The 25,072-nt window shown below is 36.8% G+C and overlaps 2 protein-coding genes across 3 annotated transcripts; both read right to left on the reverse strand.

Moving 5' to 3' along the window:
- Nucleotides 1-1,755: 1,755 nt before the first annotated feature.
- On the reverse strand, nucleotides 1,756-15,914 carry akirin1 (akirin 1). Its single transcript, XM_028470451.1, has 5 exons — nucleotides 15,532-15,914; nucleotides 4,954-5,100; nucleotides 3,502-3,630; nucleotides 2,305-2,376; nucleotides 1,756-2,211 (listed from the first exon to the last, which is right to left on the reverse strand). The coding sequence occupies exons 1-5, from the start codon at nucleotides 15,734-15,736 to the stop codon at nucleotides 2,201-2,203; spliced, it is 564 nt and encodes a 187-aa protein (XP_028326252.1). The 5' UTR covers nucleotides 15,737-15,914; the 3' UTR covers nucleotides 1,756-2,200.
- A 2,506-nt stretch (nucleotides 15,915-18,420) lies between these two features.
- On the reverse strand, nucleotides 18,421-24,986 carry cnr2 (cannabinoid receptor 2). 2 transcript variants are annotated; one of them, XR_003675838.1, is made up of 4 exons: nucleotides 24,896-24,986; nucleotides 22,633-22,716; nucleotides 20,538-21,673; nucleotides 18,421-18,503 (listed from the first exon to the last, which is right to left on the reverse strand). XR_003675838.1 is itself a non-coding variant. In XM_028471302.1 (3 exons), exons 2-3 carry the CDS (start codon nucleotides 22,703-22,705, stop codon nucleotides 20,589-20,591), a joined length of 1,158 nt encoding a protein of 385 aa, XP_028327103.1. In that variant the 5' UTR covers nucleotides 22,706-22,716; nucleotides 24,896-24,986; the 3' UTR covers nucleotides 20,519-20,588. The 2 variants fall into 2 exon arrangements, 1 of the variants encoding a protein (XP_028327103.1); XM_028471302.1 differs by lacking the exon at nucleotides 18,421-18,503 and having other exon boundaries at nucleotides 20,519-21,673.
- Between the last annotated feature and the right edge of the window lie 86 nt (nucleotides 24,987-25,072).

The raw sequence follows: 25,072 nt of genomic DNA on the forward strand, positions 1-25,072 counted from the left end.
GAAATTACCTGTCCATCTTGTGCACTTCCTTCAAATTTGTAAATTTAAATAATATAATAGCTTAATAATCACATATATGAACCTGGTTAATGAATGGTGAACCTCATAAATGTACATTTGCAAAGTGAGAATTCATAATGTAATTCCTGCCTGGTCCACATCCCTGGTGTCTTATAATGGCTAGTTTAATATACATCTACATATGGATCAATTGTTAGTCATGATTCATGGACATATCAAGATTAGACCAAATCAAGAAATGTATTTTGTTTTTCTCTGTGTATTTTCACCATCTAGCAGTACCACGACCATTATACGTTTAATTATAATTCATGTTAAACAACATATAATTTATATTTATCAATTTTATTCACACATTCAGCTAACCATTGATTATGCCGGCCCCATTTTTTTTTTTTTTTGAATGTCAGATAGATTTGGCCTACCTTTATCGTACAAAAAGTACGCTAAAAATCTCAGCGCATAGCGCAAACAGCGTCGTGTTTACATTTATATCACTTTTGACCTATGACCCCCACCGGTCGCGCATGCGCACTTTCAGAGTGTGAAAAGGCTTTAACAAACAATACTATGAAAGGCTATTACTGCCAGTACAAAAAATAATAAAGAAACTCTGAAATGTAAAATAAAATAAAAATAAAAAATTATTTTATATCTCATAGTCATAATTAGTCTTTGAGTGGAAGAATTGGAAAACAAAACAAGTATTTCCCACTTATCAGTAAAACCGTTATATTTTAAAATACTTTTCAATGGATTCCAAGTTTAATTATTCTGAATTAAATGTATTTTGTCATTTTTTTTTAAAAAAAAAATATACATTTCTCCCATTCTGTTAGTTCAATGATTAGGTGAACAGGGTTTCCAACACTAATAAATGTAAATAAAGGACATCAATTTGGAGTGTGGGTGGGCTTTAAAAACAATTGTGCAAATTTAGTTAGAAATTGTGATATGAAATAATTGGATTACTTTAAAAAAAATAAATAAATAAATAAAATACATTTACCTAAACAAATTGTGTAATAGAATAATTCTTAAAATACAAGGAATGGTAAAACTATTGTATGAGTCGACACTGATTTTAATGAAGTCAAGACAAAATCAACCCAATAGATTAGAGAAACAAGTGCAGTTTTATCAAGTTCCTAATAAATTAATTTAAGAAGTTTATTTACAAAACCCAAAAAAATAAAAGTAGTATGTTTGATTTAACTTTTAGGTTTCATTTGTAAAACTGAACTTCAGCTTTTAAAAGGTGGGATGACTGACATTTGAACAGAAAAAGTTTTTAGGTTTTGGTTTCTTTGTTTGCAACCCATTAAAAATGGGAATGTGACCCAAATTCGGGTCCCGACCTAAATGTTGAGAGCGAATGATGTAAGACTATTTGAAATACACAGTGTGTACGCAGCTATTCTCAGCAAGGTTTGAAAACTTGTTTTTTACTTATATTACTTTTTCCAGTTGTGTTTCTTATGGAAGAAAATCTGTGTCTTTACTATTCAATCCAAAAAAAATACATAATTTCCTTTGATAAATATTGACCTTAAACAGGAAAAGCAGATGGATGGATAATATTGGTCATTAAGGTGCAACCATGCTTCCACATATGGGCTTAATATGCATCATAAAAGTGGTCTTAAAAAGGTCCCAGACTCTGCAATACCAACGGTAACAAACAATTCACGACAACAGATTGTAGTCACAGAACTTCATTTTATTTTCAAAAAGGGGGGGTGGGGGGGCGAGATCCACATTTCTTAGGTAGGATTGTGGGGGATAAAAGAGGGACAGGGTGGAAGCAGTGGTCAATCACTACAACTGCTGAAAGGTCATACATATCCAATGATCAGGACCCAATAAGCTTTTTCTACACCTATATTTAACAAATATCGGCTTTAGTCAAAGGTGTTTGGAAAGATCGAGAAAAAACAGCATGAAAGTGCTGAAACGTTCAGATTTTTTATTCCAGCTTTTGGCCAGCAGTCATTTTTATTTTTATTATTTTTAAGTAAAAATGAATAAACCATGGCACCAAAAACAGTTTGAAGAGAATGTTGGAGAGGAGGAGGAGAGGGGAAGGGTGTAGGGGAAATAAAAAGTAAAATCAACAGAAAAGAGGCAGTAGAAGAGCAGCCATCTTGTGAGAGGAAGCTGGGATGTCACTGGTGTGAGCTCAGGACACATCTGGAACACATGAGATGATCAACACCATTAGATTACAGCTTTGACTTTAACATTTTATTATTATTAATTATTCCTGAGGAACAAGGAACTCACAACTCGCTGGCCGAGCTCCGTATCTTCGCATGATCTGGTCTTGTGTGAATTTCACAAAAGATTCGTATTGTTCTGAAAGAGGAAGAACAGACAGATGTAAACACCAGAGGGCAGAAGGAGGGCGTATGTACCATCAAGATACAGATGCTACTTTTGTGTTCCTGAATACTCAATGATCTGGAACTTTTTTTATGCACACAAATGTTTGGCACACTCTGTACAATGCACTACAAACTGTCTATAATGTATATACTGTCTACTATATACTAGAAGTATGATTAGGATGATGACCGTTCCCACTGATGTCTACTGTACTTCCAAGGTGCATTTAGAACCTACAGCAACACAAACCTGAAGTACACTGAGGCTAATTATCTCTTTTTAAGTGAGAACGTGACCAAGTAGAATATCAACATGTGCTTATTTGATCCATAAAACTCACATAAACACATTTAATTCTGACAATTTGGAGATTTTCAGAGACCTGCCATTGTGCTACTGACAAAACTTCTGGTTAATTTCAAAACAAGAGCCCTATTAACAAAATCATAAAAACTAATTTAAGACAAGATACGCTTTTGTTTTGAAAGGGGGATGTCTGACTTTTAGCTTGAAGCCTGTCCCAGGACGACTTTAAGTTCTGCTCGCAATGCATCATGGGGTGGTTGAGTATGACTAGTGTGCCCACCGTGCATACTTAAAAAATGTTCCCATATAGTATACATCCTGGTATTTATCGCTTACTCATGATGCAATGCGAGCAGATCAGTCAGGGAAATGTAAAATCATCCTGGCTGATCGGTGCACGTGATAAAATAAACTAAAGTTTAATGGACAAAGGCTCCAGTGTTTAGGATTGTGTGTCTATCATCAGTTTAGGTCAGTGCTGCTGTGCTACAGAACTGATAACTGTTACAATGTCTAAAGGGAACATTCTATTGTCTTTACAGCACTTGTTTCTTCTTAAGGCATTAGCACCCCATGCAATGTCCGTTTTCTATTTCAGCCTCTTGAAGCTCAGAGTTAGTCTGGTCTAAGGAAACCAGGACAATAGAAGTCATTAGTTAGAAAGTGAAGGACACTGAGGAGGAGGTGTTTACACGTCACTATCTGCTGATAGTAAAAACACTGTCGTCTGGTGCTGATTGCTGAAAAATGCAATTATTTTCTGGGCCTTTTGGGTTTTTTTTTTCTTACCTGAAAGTTTTGTGTTAAGGATCTGTTCGTACTCCTCCCGGATTTTCTCCTCGTGGTCTTTCAGCAGGCGCTCACACAGGTAGCCGACTTGCCTCAGTGTGAATGAGGGCTGGTCCTTCCTCGAAGCACCTAAAGAAAAATATTTCATTTGTTTAAATAAAATGGGGGGGGGGGGTTTGACTTCAATTGGCTCAAAAAACAGGGTAAAGAATTTTTTTAAATGATAACTGAATTAGTCTTTTTTAGATTTATTATCAGAAATTAATCACACATCAACCACAAACCCAACGAGCATAACTTTAACACAAATTTACAAATATTTTTGAACTGGTCAGTGATATTTCTATGTCACTGACCAGTGTTGTGTATTTCAATGAGTGTCAAAACAGAACATTCCACCCTAAAACAGCAAACACAGAACTTAAAAAAGAGCATCTTGAGCTGCGTGGGAACTCAAAAATTGTTTTTCAACCAGTGGAAAATATTGTTCAGGGTTCCCACACTTTTTTGACAATGATTTTTCAAAAGTTTTCCAAATATTTTACTAAATTTCCATGACTTAGTTCTGAAGCGTGAAGATCATTTTTAGCGTACGCCAGCTGAAGTGATCTCACCCAGGAGTTCTCAACTGGTCTCACCCTGGGACCCACTTTTTGTCATTAAATCGCGACCCACTCAAAAATAGCTGTTGAAAGCACACATACATAATCTTTTTAAAAACATTAATCTATATATTTTCCTGTGCAACATGCATTTCACAGCATACCTGTCAAAACAAAAGTTTCTTTCAAAATGAAAGACAAATCCTATTTATTTATTTTTGACCAGCTGTGCGCGACCCACTTTTGGGTCCCGACCCACCAGTTGAGAATCACTGATCTAACCTACGCACAGTTTTATAAATGAGGCGGAGAGTGATTTTGAGTGAATCTGTAGTGCCAGTATGCAGCACTTTCACTTTGAGATAACGCATATCATCTTTGGGATTTAAACATATTTTTAACACTTGAATAAAATAGGCTATATTTCCAAAACAGTTCATTCTTTAACTTTTCCAGGAATTTCATGACCATGGGGACTCTGAATGTTAAAAGTTCAAATATCGATGTGTTTAATAACAAGAAGTTATCAACGAAAACCACATTTTTTGATTGTACTTTATTATTATGTACATCTGGCAAAAATAATAAATAAAATTTTTAAAAAAATTGGAAAAATAATGAAAATTCTAATTCAGCTTGGCCTCGCAGCAAAACGGCTTCTTCTTTTATCCCTTCTCACCATACAATAGTGAATTTTCTCCTTTATTCCTGATTTCCTCCCACATTTCAAAAACCTACTCGTTTAATTAACTGAACCAATGGTCAGAGGGTGAATGTGTGTAAATGACAGTGTTATGAGTATGTTCTTTCACTATATTCTTTTCTTTATTGTTTCAGTGAATGTTTTTACCTGGTGGGGAGCTGGGAGCACTGAGAGAGGAACTGGGGCTGGGGGCGTCACTGGAGCTGCAGGCCTCAGTCTGTTGGAACGCTCCTTCAAGCTGTCGCCGCCTCTGGATCCGACTGTACTCTTGGCGAAGGTTCTGGAAGATTTGCTCTGTTGAAATAAATGGGAACAAAATTTTCTAAAAAAATCTGTTTTTTATTCTTTTTTTTTTTTACAAAATCAAGTGGAAATTACAATGTGACAGGGAATATACCCTCACATGCATCTTTTGGGAAAATATTACACATTTACACAATCTTTCACCACACAGGTGTGGTCAGGACATCAATGTCAATACTCTACTGAAACGGATATGGCTATATGACACAGGGAACTTCGCAAACATGTTTTGGGAAAATATTCATTTACACGCAATTTTCCACCGTAAAAACAGGTGGTGAAATGTGTAGCAACTTTAGGAAATGGAGAGACATCAAATCTTGTACAAAATCTCGAGTGATTTGACTTTGACGCTGAACGTAGGGGCTGTGATTGGCCCGCCCCAAACCTCACCCCCAATCATTGCCTTTTCCTGCAAATCCCGCCATGTTGCAACTTTTTGTGGAGCAATGCGAGACGCGTTGACGTTTGAGTCGTAAAGAGAGAACCGAGATGGACAAAAAGTGCCATAGTTTGATTCTTTCCTTTCATGGCTGCAGCAGGTGAAGCACCACCAAACGGAGTCAATCACAGACAAAAGGTGTGTGTTTACTGTTATTACCACTACTCTATGCATGTGTGTGTGTGTGTTTCATTAACAGCAAACAATGACTGACACGCTGAGGAGGTTGCCAGTGGAACAGACACAACGTTGTCATTAAAGTCTACACCTAAAGACACCCATTAACTTCATGTTTGCATATGTTTATATTGAAAAATAGGAATTAATTGTATTTCAAGATGCTCAAAAAACATACTTTTTTTTTTTTTTTTTTTTTTTTTACTGTGACCGGAAGATAAACAAGGACTTTTAAAAGCTCTTCTGACACCACACACAGCCACGACCCCCTAGCGACATGGCGGCTAACTGCATAGCAATGTGTTTCCTCGACACAAAAGTGCTGTTGGCCACCCTCTGTGTCGACGCCGTACCTAAGGCATAGATTCTGAGGAAATATCTAAAAGTTTCAAAGTAAATATTTAAAAGTTTCCAAGTAAAACGAAGCTGGTTGATGTATCCTATAACAAACATGAATGCAAACGTGTGGTGAGAAAAGCAAGCAGAAACACACCACGTCCTTGGTGTGAGCAGATAACCAAACGCAGTGGAAGAACTTTATCTAACAGGATGGGATCCTGGGAGTGAAGTTTGTGCTTTATCTGGGGACCGGGCCTCGTTTATCAGGGGTGGGGAGTGTGAGAAGCGGGGGTGCTTTTTCAGCCTACTCATCGATAATATGGTTTGTAAGGGGAGCGGAGCATAGGCCATTTAGACGGAAACCATGACGTATCCTAAGACAGAAAACTCTTCTCTTTTTAAAGCTGAAGAAACTCAAAGGTTGTAACACAAAAGCCTTTGTTCAGCAACTAATCATAACCAGGAAAATATTTCACCAAAAGTGAGTTAAAAAGTCCAGGTTAACAGGATCCAGAGTTGGATCATCACACACTGAACATAGATAGCACTGTGTTTGTGTGGTGTGTTTATTTTAAAGCAGCTTTAGCATTACTTGGCGCCACTTTGTCCAACAACAGCAGCTCGACTAAAGGATCCATTTAACACAATGGATTTATCAAAGAGTCACCACAGGTGAGGATTATTATTCATTTTGCTAAACACTTATTCCTAAATTGGCAGATATATCTGTAAATATGTGTCTGGAATAAGCATGTGAATCTCCATTACTGACAACAATTCGATACACTACATTAGCAATACATTGAATCCCCTGGAGATACAATGCGATATGATTCACCCCTGTTCCCGATTCGATACAATTTGATATTGATGGCAACTAAATTCTACACAATGCGATACGATACAATTTGTATGATGCTATTCAACATGATGCAAAAAAAATATACAATCAATTTAAATAGTAAATAAGTAGCTGCAATTCAGTATTGTACTAGAGGCAGAGGATTTATTTTGTTGTTAATAACTTTGTTGCAGTACCAATGTGCTTCGCGGCTACAGGTCGTGTTCACATCAAAACACGAAGCACGTGGTGCATTCAATGTAACTCGGAAAGACAGGATAGGATCAAACACAACATGAAAAAATTAATAAAAAAAAAAAAAATTGCCCTGCAACCCTGAAAACAGGAACAAGCGGGTCAGAAAAAAACCGATGCAACCATGGATTTTACCGATGCAGACACGCAGTGACCGATGCATCTCCAGTTCACCCGTGCATTGTACCGATGTCTGGAACCATTAGTTTTTCAGTTTTATTACAAATAAAACCATGAATAAAGACATAAAATCACATGTACCTTCTTGTAATTTTAAATAAAACACTATTATATGTTGATATATGAAATTAAATTAAAATGTAAACAGAAATAAATTGCATAAATATGAACTCAGAAACAAGTAGTAATATTATTCTCAAAATACAGGAATGTTCTGTTATTTTTCCTTCAAATTTAAAGAAGCTTTATTTGTTGTAAAATTCAATTTGTTTTGTTTTACTTTTTAAGTTAAATACAAAAATATTAAATATTATTGTCCATTGTTGAACTTTGGGGTTTTATTTTAATTTGGATCTAAATGCACTGTTTAGTGAAACACTGCAGTTGTGTTTATTTAAGAAATGTTGCTTATTAGGCCTTTGTTGATGTAATACTTATTTAAAAGGTGATGAGTTCATTTGTTCGATTCTTCCATGTTTAATTGTGGAATAAGTACAAGAAGCATAAAAATGGAAGAACGTATTTCTCTTACATGATTAATCGATTAAAAAATGAATACATTATTAAATTACTAAAAGAATCGTCTACTGCTGTGCGTACCTCTACTAGTACTTGTTTAACTACTAGTCACGAGTGGCTGAGAAGAGGTTGTTGTTGCTGGGCAACAATGATCCGACTAAAACTAGGCCAAACAATCAATCACAGATACTTCCGGGAGCAGGGGGAATGCAGAGGACAAAAAGGCCTGAGCTAAAAGGCTTAGGCACAAACCAAACTGAATATGGAAAGAGAGATGTGCAGATTGTGAAGAGAAAACAAAGCTGAGTCATTTCATTTCAGCCTCCACTGCTAAACAACTGGAAGTGGAAGAGCTTCCCATTCCTGAAGTGCCTAAAAGTAGGTTTTGATGAAACGTGGGTCTTAAGTTGAGGGAGGAAATGCATGGGGCTTCAAAAAAGTGAGAAAACAAGTTTAGAAAATCTCAGTAGTGGCAGTAGATGCATCAATGGATTGGAAAAACATATCTATACTAAACACATGCCAAATCAATCATTGCAAAGCTTAGAAAAACAAGCAGAGATTTTATTTGAATTATATAAACTTAAAAACTTCCTGTTGGTAAACCTAACTTGGCAGAGCCAGTTCAGCTGTTTTTTTGTTTTTTCATATTATGATTATCTAACGAACAAACTGTACAGGCCCAAACAGGCACTGTAACGTTGAGTGATGTGAAAGGTGTGGGTGGACCTTTGTAACTTTTCCTGAATAATACATTGGCAATGCCTTGTCTTGACTGCACATGCTCTTAGCAAAACACACGGAACAAAAAGAATCTTCAGCTACATTAAAAAAAAAAAAAAAAAAAAAGACATTAAAAAAGAAGAAATCTGATCAGGTTTCCAATGTGAGCCATCAAAACTCTTCAAAATCACAAAACTAATTAGGAATCCCCACAAACTAAGGGTGTAAGGTCACACTCAACCAACGATTCAAATCATGACTTAGAAAAAAATTAAAATCAAAAATTGGGATGTAATGTTGCACTTAACTCCTTTCAATTTAAATACATAGAGGTCATATTTTGGAGGAAAAAACAGTTTAGTCAAAATACAGAATCTCATTCTTTTAATTACATTTTCAAGAATTTTAACAAATATATTCTTAACTCATAAACCAAAATAAACTGGGCATTTCTTCATTTATCACCATGCAAAGTTTAACAATTTTTTTAAATTTTTTAGTGCTGGGCAACGATTAAAATTTTTATTCGCAATTAATTGTAATATTCTCTGCAATTAATTAAATCATAATTTCAAACGTACTATATTGCACACTTTTATTTGAAAAGTACTGCTGTATGAACTAAAGTGAAACAACACTGGGCTAATAAACACTTAACACAAACAAATAAGGTGCTTATTAACAGCAGAATTCCCTTTACACAGTAGTACAACATAGGCAAGGCAAGGCAAATTTATTTGTATAGCGCATTTCATACTCAAGGCAACTCAATGTGCTTTACATGATAAAACATTCAATTGTTTAAAATCAATAAGAACATTTAAAATCATCAGTAAAATCAATCAAAATCATCAGTAAAATCATCATGATATCAACATGACTAAAAATCTCTCTCAATCATATGCAGTAGAGAAAAAAAGTGCCTTTAACTTTGATTTAAAAATGTTAACATTGGATGCTGACTTCAGCTCTGCTGGCAGTTTGTTCCACTTCTTTGCAGCATAACAACTAAAAGCAGCATCACCATGTTTACTGTGAGCTCTGGGCTCCACTATCTGACCTGTGTCCATAGATCTGAGAGATCTGCTGGGTTCATACCTGACTAACATGTCACTGATGTATTCTGGATCAAACCCATTCACAGATTTATACACCAGCAGCAGAACTTTAAAGTCTATTCTGAGGCTGACTGGGAGCCAGTGTAAAGACTTTAAAACTGGAGTAATGTGTTCTGACCTCTTTGTTCTGGTTAAGACCCAAGCTGCAGCGTTCTGAACCAGCTGTAGCTGTTTGATGCTCTTTTGGGGGATTCCTGTCAGAAGACCATTACAATAGTCCAGTCTGCTGGATATAAAAGCATGGACCAGTTTTTCCTGATCTTTCTGAGCCATTAAACCTTTCACTCTGAAGATGTTCTTTATGTGGTAGAAGGCTGTTTTTGTGATAGATTTGATCTGACTGCTGAATGTAAGATCTGAGTCAATCAGAACACCAAGGTTTTTGACTTGGTCTTTAGCTTTTAAAGATAAGATGGGACCATGGTGGGGTAAAGGGTGGGGTGTCAGTCTTGTGCCAGCCAGAACCAGCTCGTTCATCTGGGCAGTTAAATCCAAGAAGGCAGGGGTAGGAGAGAAGCTGGATGAGGTGGAAGTAGGTGAATTTTGGGGTGAAGCAGGTGGGTCCTGAGATGTGGGGGTTGGGTTGACCTCTTCATTTTGGCGATTTTTATTTCTTGCTGGAAGCTCATCGACTCCATGTTCTTTCCTTGTTGTTTTGTTCTCCGATGGTACATGTTGTCCTCTGTCTTTATCAGAACTGATAGCAGTGTGACTGGTGAAGTAAAACAAGTTGGATGTGAAGAGTTTTACTCCAGCCTTGAATATAATATACCCCAGAGTCCGGAGCAGGGATCAACTGTCTGAACAACAGCAATGTTTTTAAATCAATTTCCTTTTTTTCTAAACAGGTAACAGCAGACTAGGGCTGGACGGTATGACCAAACTTGTATATCACGGTATTTTTCAAAATTCTAACGGTTTCACGGTATTTTTTTTTCATGCATAATCAGGTGTTCACAGCATTTTCTACTGGTTGATAGAGGAATTACTGCAGTAGATTGACTTAGGATGGTCTATTTTACTGTCAATAATGATGAGTGAATATTGCAGAATAATTCCACACTAGTAGTAATACAAGCCACAATGACACAGCCTGACTCCGTCTGTTATTAAGGCATCCACACATGTAACAGCTACTGGCTCTTTGCCCTGCTAGCTTAACTATAGCATTATCTTTTAGCGTTAAATGCTGCATACACGGTGTGGTGGTTTTTTATGATGAATAAGGTAGCGTTTTGTTTGCAGCTCCACCAGGACTTATTAAAAATTCATATGGAAAATATATACCGGTATTCGGTATGAACTGGTATAATGCTCAGCCCTACAACAGACATTTTTCTTTTATTAGGGAGCAGCATAAACAGACTATTTTCAGTGAGGTGAAGTGGTTGACCACACCAAAAAAAGTACAAAGCTGCAATTTCCTCTGCGGGAGATTTTTAGTCTGAAGTCCATGTTGTACTAGATTTTCTTTGAAAAATCTCAGTAAAAATAAATCAATCAAAAAGATTGACAATGACAGAATTAACTGCATTTTTTCATTCCTCCAACGTTACACTTTCTTACTCCCTTGTACCAGTAGTCTCCACTTCGCCATGACATTTGTAAGCTTGTCTTGCTTTTGTTCATCAAAGTTTCGACCACACGATGCATCCAACGTGGACTGGGTGATTTGGTTGTGTTAACAAGAGCCCGGTACCTTTCTACTTGTTTAGTTCCGGCTCTTCATCATGTAACATGACAACATCCGACCCAATGAGCAACGGGCTTTCAAAATAAAATAATGAAAAACTGCGTTAATGCGTGATAAAATAATTGTCGGTTTTAATTAATGTGTTAACGCAATAATGTGTTAACTTGCCCAGCATTAGTATTTTTTTTTTAAACAACATGAAAAAATATAAGACATTTTTTAAAATCATAAATACAGTGAAAAAAAGGTGACTTTCTTTTTTTTTTTTTTTTTTTTAAAGTGCAGCTTATGTTCCTGGCTTGGAATTTACATTTATTTCACAAAATGTGAATAGTGTCTGGTTGAAACAGGTTCGGGCTTAAAGAGACATCGGCTTCATTTGGGTCAGATGAATTCGAGCCGTGTTCAATTGGGCTCGAGACGGGTCTTCTTTTTTGGTCCGATTAAAGCTCTTCTTCTACTGCTGACTTCTAAACAAGTGGCCCTAAAACAGTCACTGCACCCCCTATTGTTTCAAGCAGAGTATTGAAGCACATACTGTGCTATATCGATCTTAATCCCCTCTTATTTGCATTGATTATTAGCTGATTTAGGATATATCCGACTACAAACATTAAAACAGATTGAATTTCAGTAAAAAGTAGAAGCATGTTCCCAAAAACCACCCATCAGAGCACAACACAGCAGCTACATTGAAGCAGTAATGTTGGTCATTTCACACCAGCTTCTCCGCTTGTCACAACTTTAAAAGAAGCACACATGCCAAACATTCCAATTAGCTATATAACCACATTTTAAGTGTTGTCCGTCTTCTAAACCCCGTTTATTCCTCTATGATGAGATTAAATATTTCCAGGTCTATGCAGTGATTCTTTAATACAAATTCAGGAAGCACATGGATTAGCTCCTTCCTGTTGTAACGCTGCCAAATCTCACTGACTGGCAGATACATTCAGCCATCAGATTGCAGTGAATGAATCGAGGTAATTATCTAGTGGCTACTCGCTGGCCCTCACATTCACATCCATCCAACGCTCAAACGTGGAGCTTCATTTCCCAGGCAGGAGGAGAGAGAAGCAGGAATAAAAGGAAGGAACAATGGCTTCCATGCCTCAGGACGAAGAGGAATGGATGGATGTAGTGCAAAATGGAAAACCCCCACCTCAATGCAAGACTATGGTGGTGTTAAAGCCAAGAAATATTACACCCCCCCACCCCCCTCCCCTTAGCTTCCAATTAACATGCTGCAATGACTTAGCCGCTGCTATGCTAACAATTGTCTTCACTAGAGCCAAAGAAGTAAATCTGCTGGTGCAGCAAATGCCATTGAGACAAAGTTTAAAGGTCAAAACGTGTCATGTGTGATCACCATCAAATACAAAAAAATTTGCTCCAGAGTTTTTATGTTGATGGATAACATTTTAATATTATTATTACATTACTAAACCAGATTGAATGTTAGCACTTGAAGAAAAAAAAAAAACCCCATTACATTTCAAAAGCGTTGGTGTCCCTCCACACAACAACTATTTTTAAATATAAATCCTACTCCAACATATCTTGAGATTTCTATTTTGGCGATACAGAAAATTACAATATCGCCTCCTATAACCATATAATTTTATTTTATAGCAGTAATTCTCAGAAAAGCATGAAAAACACAGTTAGATGGATTGCTGAAATAAATAAAAATAATATAGGTGACTGTGTGGAATTATGCATCAGCAAATTTAACCCAGAATTGTCTTTCTAGTAAGACTTTATTATGTTAAAAATATCAAGATTTATATTGTATCACACCATTTTGAGGAAAAATATAGAAATGCGATTTTTGGTCAAACTTGTCCAGCCCTAATACCCATTGTTTGTGTGATACAAGTAATAAAATGAAATACTTTAACATTTCTAACAGTCAAAGACAGTATGCCATAAGCAAAAACTCTAAATGTAAATTAAGTTGAAATAAAGGTGTCCATTTGATTTTTAAATCGGTCTGAATTCAGTAAGACATTTTTTTCAACTAAAAAAAAAAGGCATATATTGGCCTGTGTCTAAAAATCTTTGATATAATATATATTGTTTATTTTATTATTATTATTTAGGGTTATCAGGGTCTTCCAAGTTATTTCTCAAATCCATTTCATTCAATGGTAGCATATTTTTATATTTAAAAATTTAAATAGATGTATCCACCTTGATATTGTATCAGTTCGATATCGCATTGGCCAATACACGCAAGGCTGCGATATTGCAGTTACATCAGGACACTAATAAACAAAAATATTGTACAATCTGCATTAGAATATTTACTCCAGGTTAACTATTTTGCTGCTTATTGTGCATGAAACATTATTCAATTTAACTTTTGTTTACTTACGAAGATATTCAAAAAACTGTCTGGTGACCTGAAAACAGTTGATTGTCACATCATGGGAATTTTTCAACTCGGTAAATATATAAAGATGTTTTAGTGTTAGATTAAATGATATGCAGAACAGAAAACTCCTAGGGTTGTCAATAACTTTTGTATTAATTTGATAAAATACATTAAATCTAAGATATTGTCAATTGATAAAATGAAACATTGCTAACACCTGACGATTATATAACTTCATTTAAATCAGATATAACAAGTAGACTCAACTGTTTCCGAAGAAGGTTGGCTGATGTAGCCTTGCACTTTAATTCCAGCTAAAGTCTGCACAGCTCTTTAAAAAGTGGAGCCAGGGGCCAAATACAGAGCAGTTTAATCTCAAGTGGGCCTCAGATTTCACACGGTAATATCAGCAATTTTAACATAATGTACCTTAGGTTGCACTTCTGCGTATAATTGATATTGAAAGTATGTAAGGAACCGACAATATTCAAGCAATAAATTACAGATTTTTCTTTTAATTTATTTGATTTTGTGCCAATTGTTTAATCTAATCTGGCTACATTTTGCGGAATAATTTAAAGGAAATTGCAAAATTCTGAAAAAATGTAGAGTTCTTTCAGCAATTTAAGATGAAAAATAACTGGCATCATGTGATATAAGCATTATTTTGTGGAATTTCACCGAATTTGTGTCATTGGAGGGGCAGAGATATCTAAAGATGAATTATTTGGTCATTTACACAATAATAGTTTATATTTTCTCTGTCATTTTTACTTTCACCAGTAGGCCAAGCTGGAGGCTCTAAGGCACGTGTCAAACTCAAGGCACAGGGGCCAAATCCGGCCCTTTAGAGCATCCAATCCGGCCCACAAGAAAAAGCAAAAATGACAGAGAAAACATGAATTATTGTGTAAATGACCAAATAATCCAGGTGTAGATATCTCAAACTCACCAATTTAATGAAACTCCACAATATGTTTAGGGGGCTTGTATTTTTCCTTTGTTTATATCACATGAATGCAGTCATTTTAATTGCAAGTTGTTACAAACTCCATTTTTCCCACAAATCTTTACATTCCTCAAACAATTCCACAAATTTCCTCTAAATTACACAAAAAAATTGGAAACAAATTCGAACCAGTTTTGAAAACTAGAGCACAATGATGTAAAAACTTCTTTTCTTCCCCCCCCCCCCCCCCCCACCTATAATCTACGGCCCACTTGAGAACAAACTGGTCCGTATTTGGCCCCCAAGCCTTAAATTTGACACCGTAATGTACAGTGTGAATGCATTTTTTACACTTCAATTCAGTTGTAACAAATTCTAAACTATCTTTAACGTCTTTATGTAAAAGTGTGAACAGCCATTAATGAAAACTGTAAAACAACTGCACAGCTATTTATAATGTATAGTTAACAGACAACTTTTCTACATCTCGACGTGTACTCTGAAGACGTTAACGTCTTATATATTTTAATTACATTCCTATAAATCAAAAGTGGCTTTGGCGTTTAAATAATTAACATTTTGTATAGTCCCACATATAAACAATTAATGCAAGTTTTTGAAAGACAAATGCGCAGCCAAGGGATTATTTGTTAATATATATTTGCATTATTAGCATTAGCATAGGAAGGCTAAAGTGTAGCTTCCAACCCCCTAGCAATCCATTCCATTCCACTCCACCCTAACCCCCTCCCCCATGACACCCACCCTGAAACGCATTAAAAGACACCAAATTGCGTTGAAATCCTTACCTGGGGTGAGCCTGTGTTCGCCCCCCATGATTGGGGGAGACATGGAGTGCACCGGGCTGTCGACTGGCGGACGGAGGTTGCATCTCTGCGGGGACGGAGTGCCAGGAGTCCCCGGTAGTGGATTGCACCTTCTCCGCTTGGGAGACTGAGGACTGAGGAGGGCCTCAAACTCCATCGAACGCTTTAACGTCGCTCCACAAGCCATGTTAAGTGTAGAGAGTGAAAAAGATTAGGTAGCGGGGGGGAAAATAACCCGCAAAATGGGGTTTAAAGCGTGATGTTTGAGTTAAACGATCCTAGGGTCTGAAGCTGGCCTTTCTTCCGCTCCACAACAACGGATATTCTTCTGTGAGTTAGTCAGTGTGTGTGTGTGAGCGACTAGCCTGCCTGCTCAATTTTTAAAACGTCACAATGGAGGACCGTACCACTACCACACATAGGGGAGTCTTACTACTTTCTAACAAATAGTATTCAAATAGTTTCACATTAATGTAAAAAATACATGTACTACTTTGTCATCCTAATTGTATGAATGAATCTAAGTTGTGGTAAATGAACATATATTTTATTTGTTAGCCTTTTTTTACGAAGCTAACACTTTTCGTTCACCCATTTGTTTTCGTGCTGATTGTTTACCAATGAACTTACCGTAAAGGTTCACGAACAGGCCCGTCTGCTGCTCCTACTACTACTAATACTACTAGTAAATCAGGTGAGTTTAAACTAATATTTAAGTTTATTCGCAGTTTTTCAGCCGTCCATCTAAAATTCACCATAATAATACTAAACCACGTTAACAAATATTAGAACCTATACTAAATTTAGAAGTTTATGTGCCAAATAATTTGGAAACTATGTGGATATGTGTGTATAAATGTGTCCTGTCCAGGGTATATCCCTCCTAAATATGCATAATATAAATGCAAGCTACTTGCTAATTATTTACCCCTGTCGATCCTTGCTTCCGACCCTGAGTACAGTAAAAGGTCTACATTGTTCATTTTCACCAAGGCCGTAGTCCTGTGGTTTCCCATTTTGAGATATTTTTAACATTCTTCTATATTTCGTTTTTGGTCATTAGTTAATTTATATTGTGTTACAAATACAAAGTAGACGGTGCATAAATTGACGCGATGTGCCACCTCAGATATTTTTATAGTCAATTTTATTTGAACTAGATTATTTTGTTGTGAAAGTATATACTTTCACAATAAAATAAGCTAGGTAATATATTAAACTATATAACTATAATAAAGTTGGTTAAGATTGTTTTGTTTTGATTTAATTAAAAAAAAAAAAAAAAAAAACGTACCTTTAGGCTTTTTACACAATACATTTTCAGCAGAATTTGGTGAATTACTTTTGTGTTTTGGCTGTTCAAAACCTAGATAATACTACATTTTAAAAAATGAATGTAAAAAAAACAGACAACAGATCACAGCAGCTTTCAGATGTGGATAAAAATCATTGGGACGCTGCTGACACCTTTAATGCGTATTATTCATCATATTAATTCATTGGATGGGATATACCATTCAATTGATTATCATAAATAATGTGAGGCTTTTACACATTCACAGACTCAGCTGATGAAGCCTGTGTTTCGATCCGTATGCGCGGACGAGTGAAGTCATATATTAATTAATACATTGAATTCATATGGCTTCACCCATCCGAGCATTTCATCGAGACACAGGCTTCATCAGCTGATTGTAGATCAGTCCATCAGATATAAATCTATATGTTTCCTAAATGATGTCATTGGTAAATGAAAGGATTGCATCGATGTCTAAATATTATCTCAGCTGTCGGATCCGATCCACTCAGTGACGTGTTCACACATCACCTTTTATTGGACGGCTCCCTTTCTAAGGGATCTGATTGGTCAGGAGGCGGGACTATATTACTCGCTAAGTAACATGCTTTCAACCAGGCTAGCCATTCAGCATAAGTTTTCATGGTGATCTTGCTCCGTAAGACGTTAGCGAGCTTCTCAGTTCAGCACACACTGATTAAATCCTGGAAGTTAGCGCGATAAGAGGTAATCTTGCTTCGTAACAGTCATTAGCTGTTTTGGTTACATCATCAACTGACTGTACACTTAAGTTCACCCAGTGTAGAAAAGTTTTCATAACGCTGTGTATGATTGCCGTTCTAGAAATGTATTGCATCGTGATCGGTGCATTAAAATGAATTGTGTATGTAGAGAATTAGTGATTTCACATCTGACACAGACATGTGATGAGAAAAGAACTGCACACCACACACAGATAAACCACATGTATCAATAGCCTTCGTCTGTTTTTATTTATTTTATTATAACTGCCATCATCAATATCATCATCAAATGTACTAATCAGCCATCAAACAGGTGAGTCTATGCTTTATTTATAAAGAACAAAGTTGAAACAAAATACATTATGCAACAAGTGGTTTTGTGTGCAACTGGTTTATTTAACAGTGCAGCTTTGTTTTTTCATCTTTTGTTCTTTAAGTTATAAAGAGATAAAAATATTTATTCCAATTTTTACTGTAAATGGAATAGATGTTAATCCATTATTCAGGGAAAAAAATGATCATACTACTGGGGTCGTATTTTATCTCTCAGAAAGAATAATAACACAGTAGTATTATTTCCAGATGTAGTTTAAAATACTACTGATTCTACTGATTAGATATGTAAAACAGTTAAATAAGCAGCGTGTAGCTATTTGGGATCAACAAGTGTCCCATTCTTCCTGTTTGTTTCTCTACTTCTGTGATTTTAAACGGGTGCTCTGTGCTCGTGCTCCACTGAAGCAGGTCTATGGTCGCTATTGCAAAGACTGTTTCCAACGTGTGCTCCATTCATCTCAACACACTGCTTGGATTCATGCAGGGACCATTGTTGTGAGGGATCCTGGTATTCATGTGCAGATGGGCATCCCACAGGGTCGTCAGTTCCTGTACACCCGGGGGGTCAAAAGCCCCACCTAAAAAGAGAAAAATGTACTAACAACAATTCCAGCTCTCTGTTCTGTTCTGTGGTGAACACAGAAGTCAGCAGTTCAGTTCAAGAGACTATAGGTTTGAAAACATTGATGTTGGAGAAAGACATGGTTTAAGTTCAACATGTATCATTTGGCTCCTCTTACTTAGATACTTTTTTTTTTTTTTTTTTTTAAAGTAAACAACATAAATAAAATCCATGGCAATATTAAAAAAAAAAGAAAATCCTCCAGAACGTTAAATGTTCTCTGAACAATATTTTTAAAGCTGCCAGAGACGATAATTTTCTATTAGGTAAAGACAGTGTAGGTCTCATAAGCTGGGTTTCCATTACCCTTGGAAATTTGCAAAATCTAAATAGTGCAATAAAAACTGGTAATGAAAACCCTCAAATATCGCTAAAATGTTTTAACGCTTTCATCAGGAGGAATGTCAGATGTTTCGATATTTAAATGTATCGCAAAAACGCAATGGAAACACTTTTTTCCGCATGGCAGAACATGGCGCGGTACATGTTGACAGAAGGAGACGTTTCTAAGCATTTTACTTTGGAATTGTTACTGACACAAATAACAAAAGAATACAAAGTGTTATAAGATGTTTGGAGCATCCATCTTCCTGCATCAAAGTCACGCGGGATGAGATTTCCTCGGAGTTACGAGGAATTCTGCCTAAAAATACCTTCAATGGAAACAAAGCGCGATTATACTTTGTCAACATTTAGAAATATCGGTTTTATATTTTCGAAAACCTGTAATGGAAACACAGCTGTTGATCAATAAACTGAAGATTATCTGCCCCCCCCCCCAAAAAAAAAAGATGTTAACAGTGGAAATCAATGCTCAAAAGCTTGCTTTGATCTCTTCTGTAAACACTCTCTTACCAACGTTGTTGGAAAAATTTTGGCGTTGCATAGATATATGCATATATTGCTAGATGCATAGAAGTGTTTTTACATCATTCGTACTGTGATTTCTAGTATTTCTTTGCAAGAAAACCAGGACAGTGATTTGTTGATGCATTTTTGTTGTAGTTCGTTGCCAGTATTCCCGGTGATATCACCTCTCTCATTCAATTTCGGCCAGATTTGGATTTTTCTGCGTAAGCTCATGCATTAACATCCACAACTTTCAGTTCGTAAAAGCACCAGAAATGTGTTGGGAAGTCACTTTGGCAGACTTTTCTGAGCAAACAAGAAATCACAGTAAGAATGAAGTAATAACACTTCTATGCATCCGCCTACAGGACTCCACATCCCACATTGCAAAGTGCGGAACTTTTCCAATGTCAATAAGTGTGTTTACAGTAGACATCAAAAGGAACTTTTGAGTGGCTACTTCAACCTTTACCATCTTTTTATCAAGCAAATTATGTTTGATTTATTGCTCTATGAGACCTGCATTATGTCAAAATCTGATGAAAAATATTTTTAAACAAAAAACAATCTCATTTGAATATAATCTTTACAAAAATACACCTAACATTTAAGTCCTAGCCAAGTTGGATTTATTTGCTGCGTGATTACTTCTTCAATTAAAATGAGCTAAATAGGATAAGCTAATCGGACTTTTGAAATAGAAACAATGTGTGTACGTGTTAAGCACTTTAAATACAAGTTAATGGCACTCCACAATGTACTGCTTACTGTAATTAGTTACAAGTTACGCTAGCATTGTTGAAAAGAAAATATTTTACAGATATACAACCTTAGATAACTTGATTTAAATGGTATGTTAAGGTTTTCTTTTATTCAGACAACTTTTTTGGAACTGTCACCAGTAGTTCTGTCATCCACACCTGAGACCATCAGGTGCCATCAAAGCGATCAGCAGGAAGACTGGCAGTTGACAGTCAAAACATGTCAGTAGATCAAAGTCAATTTCCTGAAAAAGGTTGTCCGAATAAAAGAAAACTTTAACATATTATTTCAAAACAGAAGACAAAATGAACTTGCTGGAATTTATTGAAATGGGTTTGAATTAAAATCATGGTGGTTTGTTTTCCTTAACTTCAGTTACCTTTTTTTCTTTGTAAACCTTTATTTTCTCTACCGTATTTCACTACTTGCTTCATGTTTTAACATGTAGTTGCTGCCTGTTCACTATTTCTGAGATGGAGTTTAGTTGGATGGATCTTGGGACCTCATCCTCAGTAAGGACTGCACTAGTCTGGTTCTCTGTAGTGGGAAGTCCACGGGTTACGTCCTGTCCAGATTTATTACACCTCACACTGCTCCACATCCTTTGTATTAGCTGCAGAAGAGCAACTCTTAGCTCTCGGCAGCGTAGGGCATACAACAGTGGGTTGATTGCAGAATTCAACAGGCAGAGGGTGCTACAGAAAGCAAAAGCTCTCTGTTGGGCAAGGGTCAAGGTCACAGCAACATCAGCGAGCATAAAAGTGAGCGCAGGGAGCCAGCATCCCACCAGTATTAGCAGAATCAGGACGAACGTACGAGCTAGCAGGATATCCATCCTCATGCGCGCCTGGCCCGTCCCTGCCGCTCCCTGGAGGCTGCTCATGGAAGACTCGTGACGGTGAGCTTTCCACAGAATAAGAGCATAAGCTCCCAGGATGAGCACCAGAAGCACCAGGATGAAGCTTGTCCAGCAGGCCAGATACCCCTGGTTGATGTAGGGAAACAGGTGTGAACAGGGTGGAGCAAGGCCCGTGGGGCATCTCCAGCCCATCAGAGGCAAGAACGAGATGATGATGGTAGTACTCCACAGCATCAGAAGGCTCAGCAAGGCCCTGCGGCGGGTCAGTAGCACCTTGTAGCTGGAAATTTGATGGATACAGAGGTAGCGATCAAAGGCAGTCAGCAGTAAACTCCCCACAGAGCTACTAAAGGCCATGGTAACCCCGCCGAGCTTGAAAAGGTAGGCGTTGGGCCCATCACTGCGGCGGAACAGATGAAAGTCCAGGAAGCTGGTGGTAAAGAAGCAGCTAGCAAAAACATCAGCCAGTGCCAAGCTGCCAATGAACAGATAGGATGGGCGCTGTCGCAGGGTGACTGTGGTGGCGATCACCACCAGCACAAGAGCGTTTTCAAACAGCGTGAAAGGACCAGCCAGGAAACAGATGAAACCGATGGCCGACTTCTCCGCTTTCATCAGGACCATGTAACACTCCAGGTTCTCACAAGACCCATTTGCTGTGTGGCAAAAAAGGCAAATATTAATGGTAAACGTAACATATGGCAGATATGAATCAATGAGAGCATGGAAATGGTTAAATACATAAAAAAAAATATCAATTCAATAATAATGAACAAATGCAGGGCTGTGTTAGGAATTGCATACTAATGTACTATTCTGCAGGTAAGGGAGATCCTTATTTGTTGCAACTAACACTGAAGAAAACGACACTCTTTAAAATCCTGTTTTTTTTTTGTTTAGGCTAAAAAAGAGGCTTTGATTATGGGCAGGGCTCCTGGAGCAGTTAAGACACGCCCACTTACTCTCTGACATCTTCCTTCAGTCACATGAAAGTTGCTAGTTTATTTTGAAGGGGCGGGGCAAACATTGTTAGTTTGTCAAGTAAGAAGCTATAAAAATGATATTCAGCCAATTGCAAAATTTTGTTGTAATAGCGCGGTTTCAACCCATAGAGGGCAGTCACTCTTACATTTACACCAAATTAAAATACTTTTACTAGGCTTTTAGTTTACCAGAATCATTAACTGTATTACGTCATACCCAATGCACTTGTTTTTTGCAGAAAAAAGTAGTTTTGGGGTTTAGTTACACTTGAAGGGGTGTTATAATGATAATAATAATAATGATAATATAATTATTGAACAGCTAAAGAACTGAGAAACATCAGTGATGTTTCCATGCAGGTAAACATTTCAAAGAAAATGTGACTTGTACAAAGCCAAAGCCTATCGCACAAATGGCCGAAATGTCGGTAATGTAGCAAGGGAAACTCAAAGAAATAAATGCTAAACTCTTAGTTTAGAATGGAAAATACCTCCTGGGTAATAAAGAAATAAATCAAGTAAGTTTACTCAACATTTCTAATCATACAAGACATACCGTGAAGACACCTGACTCCACGTTTACATCAATCAAGCAGTTTTTCTTTTTAAATCTTTTAATTAAGGCAACATACCATTTGGTGATGAAGTGTTGATGTCTTTTGCTTCAATGGGTTTGAGCGACGTGGTATGTCCCCATTCCGCCATTGCAATAGATGCTATTGTTATACAAAAACAACACATTTCTTTTTAAAAGAGCATATACAGAGATATCATTAAACAAAAAATAATTTTACCCAATTTTCTTTTTTTTTACAAACATTTCGTCACATCAAGCAGATGAGACTTTCAGCTTCCTGTTACAAAATAAATACATTTTCATTTAATGGTATCACTCTTTCCATCATTGTCTATTTGCATCCTGGACCTTAAAAGGAACATTACCATTTGTGAATAAAGTCTAAAAGTCATTTAGAGATCTATGTAAACCGATGACTAACATTAAGTTTCCGCTTCACGTCAGAGAGATAATGGTCTGGTAGGCTGTGGTTCCATAAAACCATAAAGCAAAAAGGAAATGCATTCAACGCATCCATATAGCTTCTTCACCATACTCTGTATGATGGAAACATACACATAGACTATACGGTCCTGACTGTTGCGTTCATTTTTATCTGTAATGGTTTCAGCTTTACTCCTGACATCTCCCCTTTCTAATCACTGTTGGGATTTTATGTTTCTACATTTCATGGATCTTAAATTTCTGAAGCAATGAAGGAGATTACAAATGTTTTGGTTTTTGTGTGTCTTGCATAATGAGCCGAGCAGGTCTAATACCTGACCTCAAGAAAAAGGCCCAGGTTTGAACTAAAACCGACGTCTCTATCTTCTTTGACTGTTTTCTTCAGTTTTTGTAGTCTTACGTTTTCTTTTTACAAACTAAAAATGTGTACAACAAGCGAAATGGTGACTCTGTTGTGTGAATCACTGTACGGTCAGGAAGTCTCACCCTGGGACCCACATTTTGCCACAGTCATCCAATTGAGACCCACTTTTATTTATTTTTTAGAATTCAACCAACCAAATTTAGTTTTTCAAAAATAACTGTTGAAAACACACACATATGATTTCTTTTTTTTTTTTTAAACATAAATCTCTACGTTTTCCTGTGCAACATGCATTTCACAACATGCTTGTCAAAAGCAAAGTTCCTTTCAAAATAAAAGACAAGTCCAACATGAGAGACATTAAGTATTTATTTATTTTTGACCAGCTGTCTGCGACCCACCCAGCACAGGACCCACTTTTAGATCTCAACCCACTAGTTGAGAATCTCTGCTGTATACACACAATCACCTCGGTTGTGAATTATATTAACTTCGATAACTAACACATATGGAGTGTGGAACAAACCCATGCACGCTCAGGGATAACATGAAAAAACTACACAAATATCCCATTTGAAAGCAGGGTTTGAATCTACAATTAAGTGAGCCAGTGTCTTGTTACCATTTCACAATATTAAAAAAAAAGCTTCTCCCAACAGTGAAATAAACAAATATGTGTTTTGTCTGTGATATTGCTCCATTTTCCCTCCAAAATGAGGCCTATCAATCCCTTAACTGTGGTGTAGAATGGTGCTCCCAGTGGACCAAGGCTTGTGTGTTTTTTAACACTTTCATCAGCGTATGAAGGTCAACAGCACTGGAGTGGATCAATCCTTTGTGGAGTTATTGTCTTTATGCAATCAATAGATTAAATGGAATATGGGAAGCATGATGTGTGAGGCTTTTGATTAAAGTCAATGATGCTGCCAAAATCACATGTGAGCACTATAGATGGTGTTATAATGTTACAAATACATTCTAACCGTAGAATCCATATTGTGTTCATATTCTCAAGATTATTCTCAAGTGACGGGTAAACAATTCCGAGCGGTTGATGATACAGATACAATATAGTGATTCGTGAACGTTTACCAACCTTATTGACTTTAATGAAAAACATTTCTCAGTTCCAGTACTGGTCTGTTGACTGAATATACCGTGGATATTACACCGCGGGGCTTTTCTACATCATGGTTAAAATTCTGAATGACTCTTTCCTCTCTTTTGACAAGAAACTAATACCAATAGGAGTGGATTTATGTTGGTCTTTTCAAAATGCAGAAACAGATTCATAATGCACGTGAACACACAATGTGGCAATAAAGCCTTGAGTCACTGCACCTCTGTTGCAAAAAGTCAAAAGCCAGTCAAGTTAAAAAAAAAAAAAAAAAAAAGTGTTAAAATTTGAAATAACACGCAATTGAAACTTAAATCTGTATTAGAAATAAAGCTGTTTTTCCTCCGGTATACATTGCATACCTCCTGTAATAATATATTATTATACACTTACCTTTTGGCCTTTCCTGATGAAGAGCTCTGTTGTGGCGGTTGCGATTTCCTGCCTCTCACCAGCAGAACAGCTGCAACCTGCATGCACAGACTGACTGAGGTTAAGTGTGGTTGGAGGGAGAGAATAAGGACAGTGAGTGGCGGTAGAAGCAGGAGAGAGAGAGATAGAGACAGAGGT

This window comes from Gouania willdenowi, chromosome 16 (assembly GCF_900634775.1).
Source record: "Gouania willdenowi chromosome 16, fGouWil2.1, whole genome shotgun sequence".
Lineage (NCBI taxonomy): Eukaryota > Metazoa > Chordata > Actinopteri > Blenniiformes > Gobiesocidae > Gouania > Gouania willdenowi.

Excerpts from the sequence above, each read along its gene's own strand:
- akirin1 (XM_028470451.1), bottom strand. The coding sequence starts at position 15,736 with ATGGCTTGTGGAGCGACGTTAAAGCGTTCGATGGAGTTTGAGGCCCTC. Across the intron at positions 3,631-4,953 it reads TGCTCCCAGCTCCCCACCAG|GTGCTTCGAGGAAGGACCAG; the intron begins GTAAAAACATTC and ends ATTTTTCTTTAG. Across the intron at positions 2,377-3,501 it reads CCTTAACACAAAACTTTCAG|AACAATACGAATCTTTTGTG; the intron begins GTAAGAAAAAAA and ends TTCCTCTTTCAG.
- cnr2 (XM_028471302.1), bottom strand. The coding sequence starts at position 22,705 with ATGGCGGAATGGGGACATACCACGTCGCTCAAACCCATTGAAGCAAAA. Across the intron at positions 21,674-22,632 it reads CAACACTTCATCACCAAATG|CAAATGGGTCTTGTGAGAAC; the intron begins GTATGTTGCCTT and ends TTTGCCACACAG.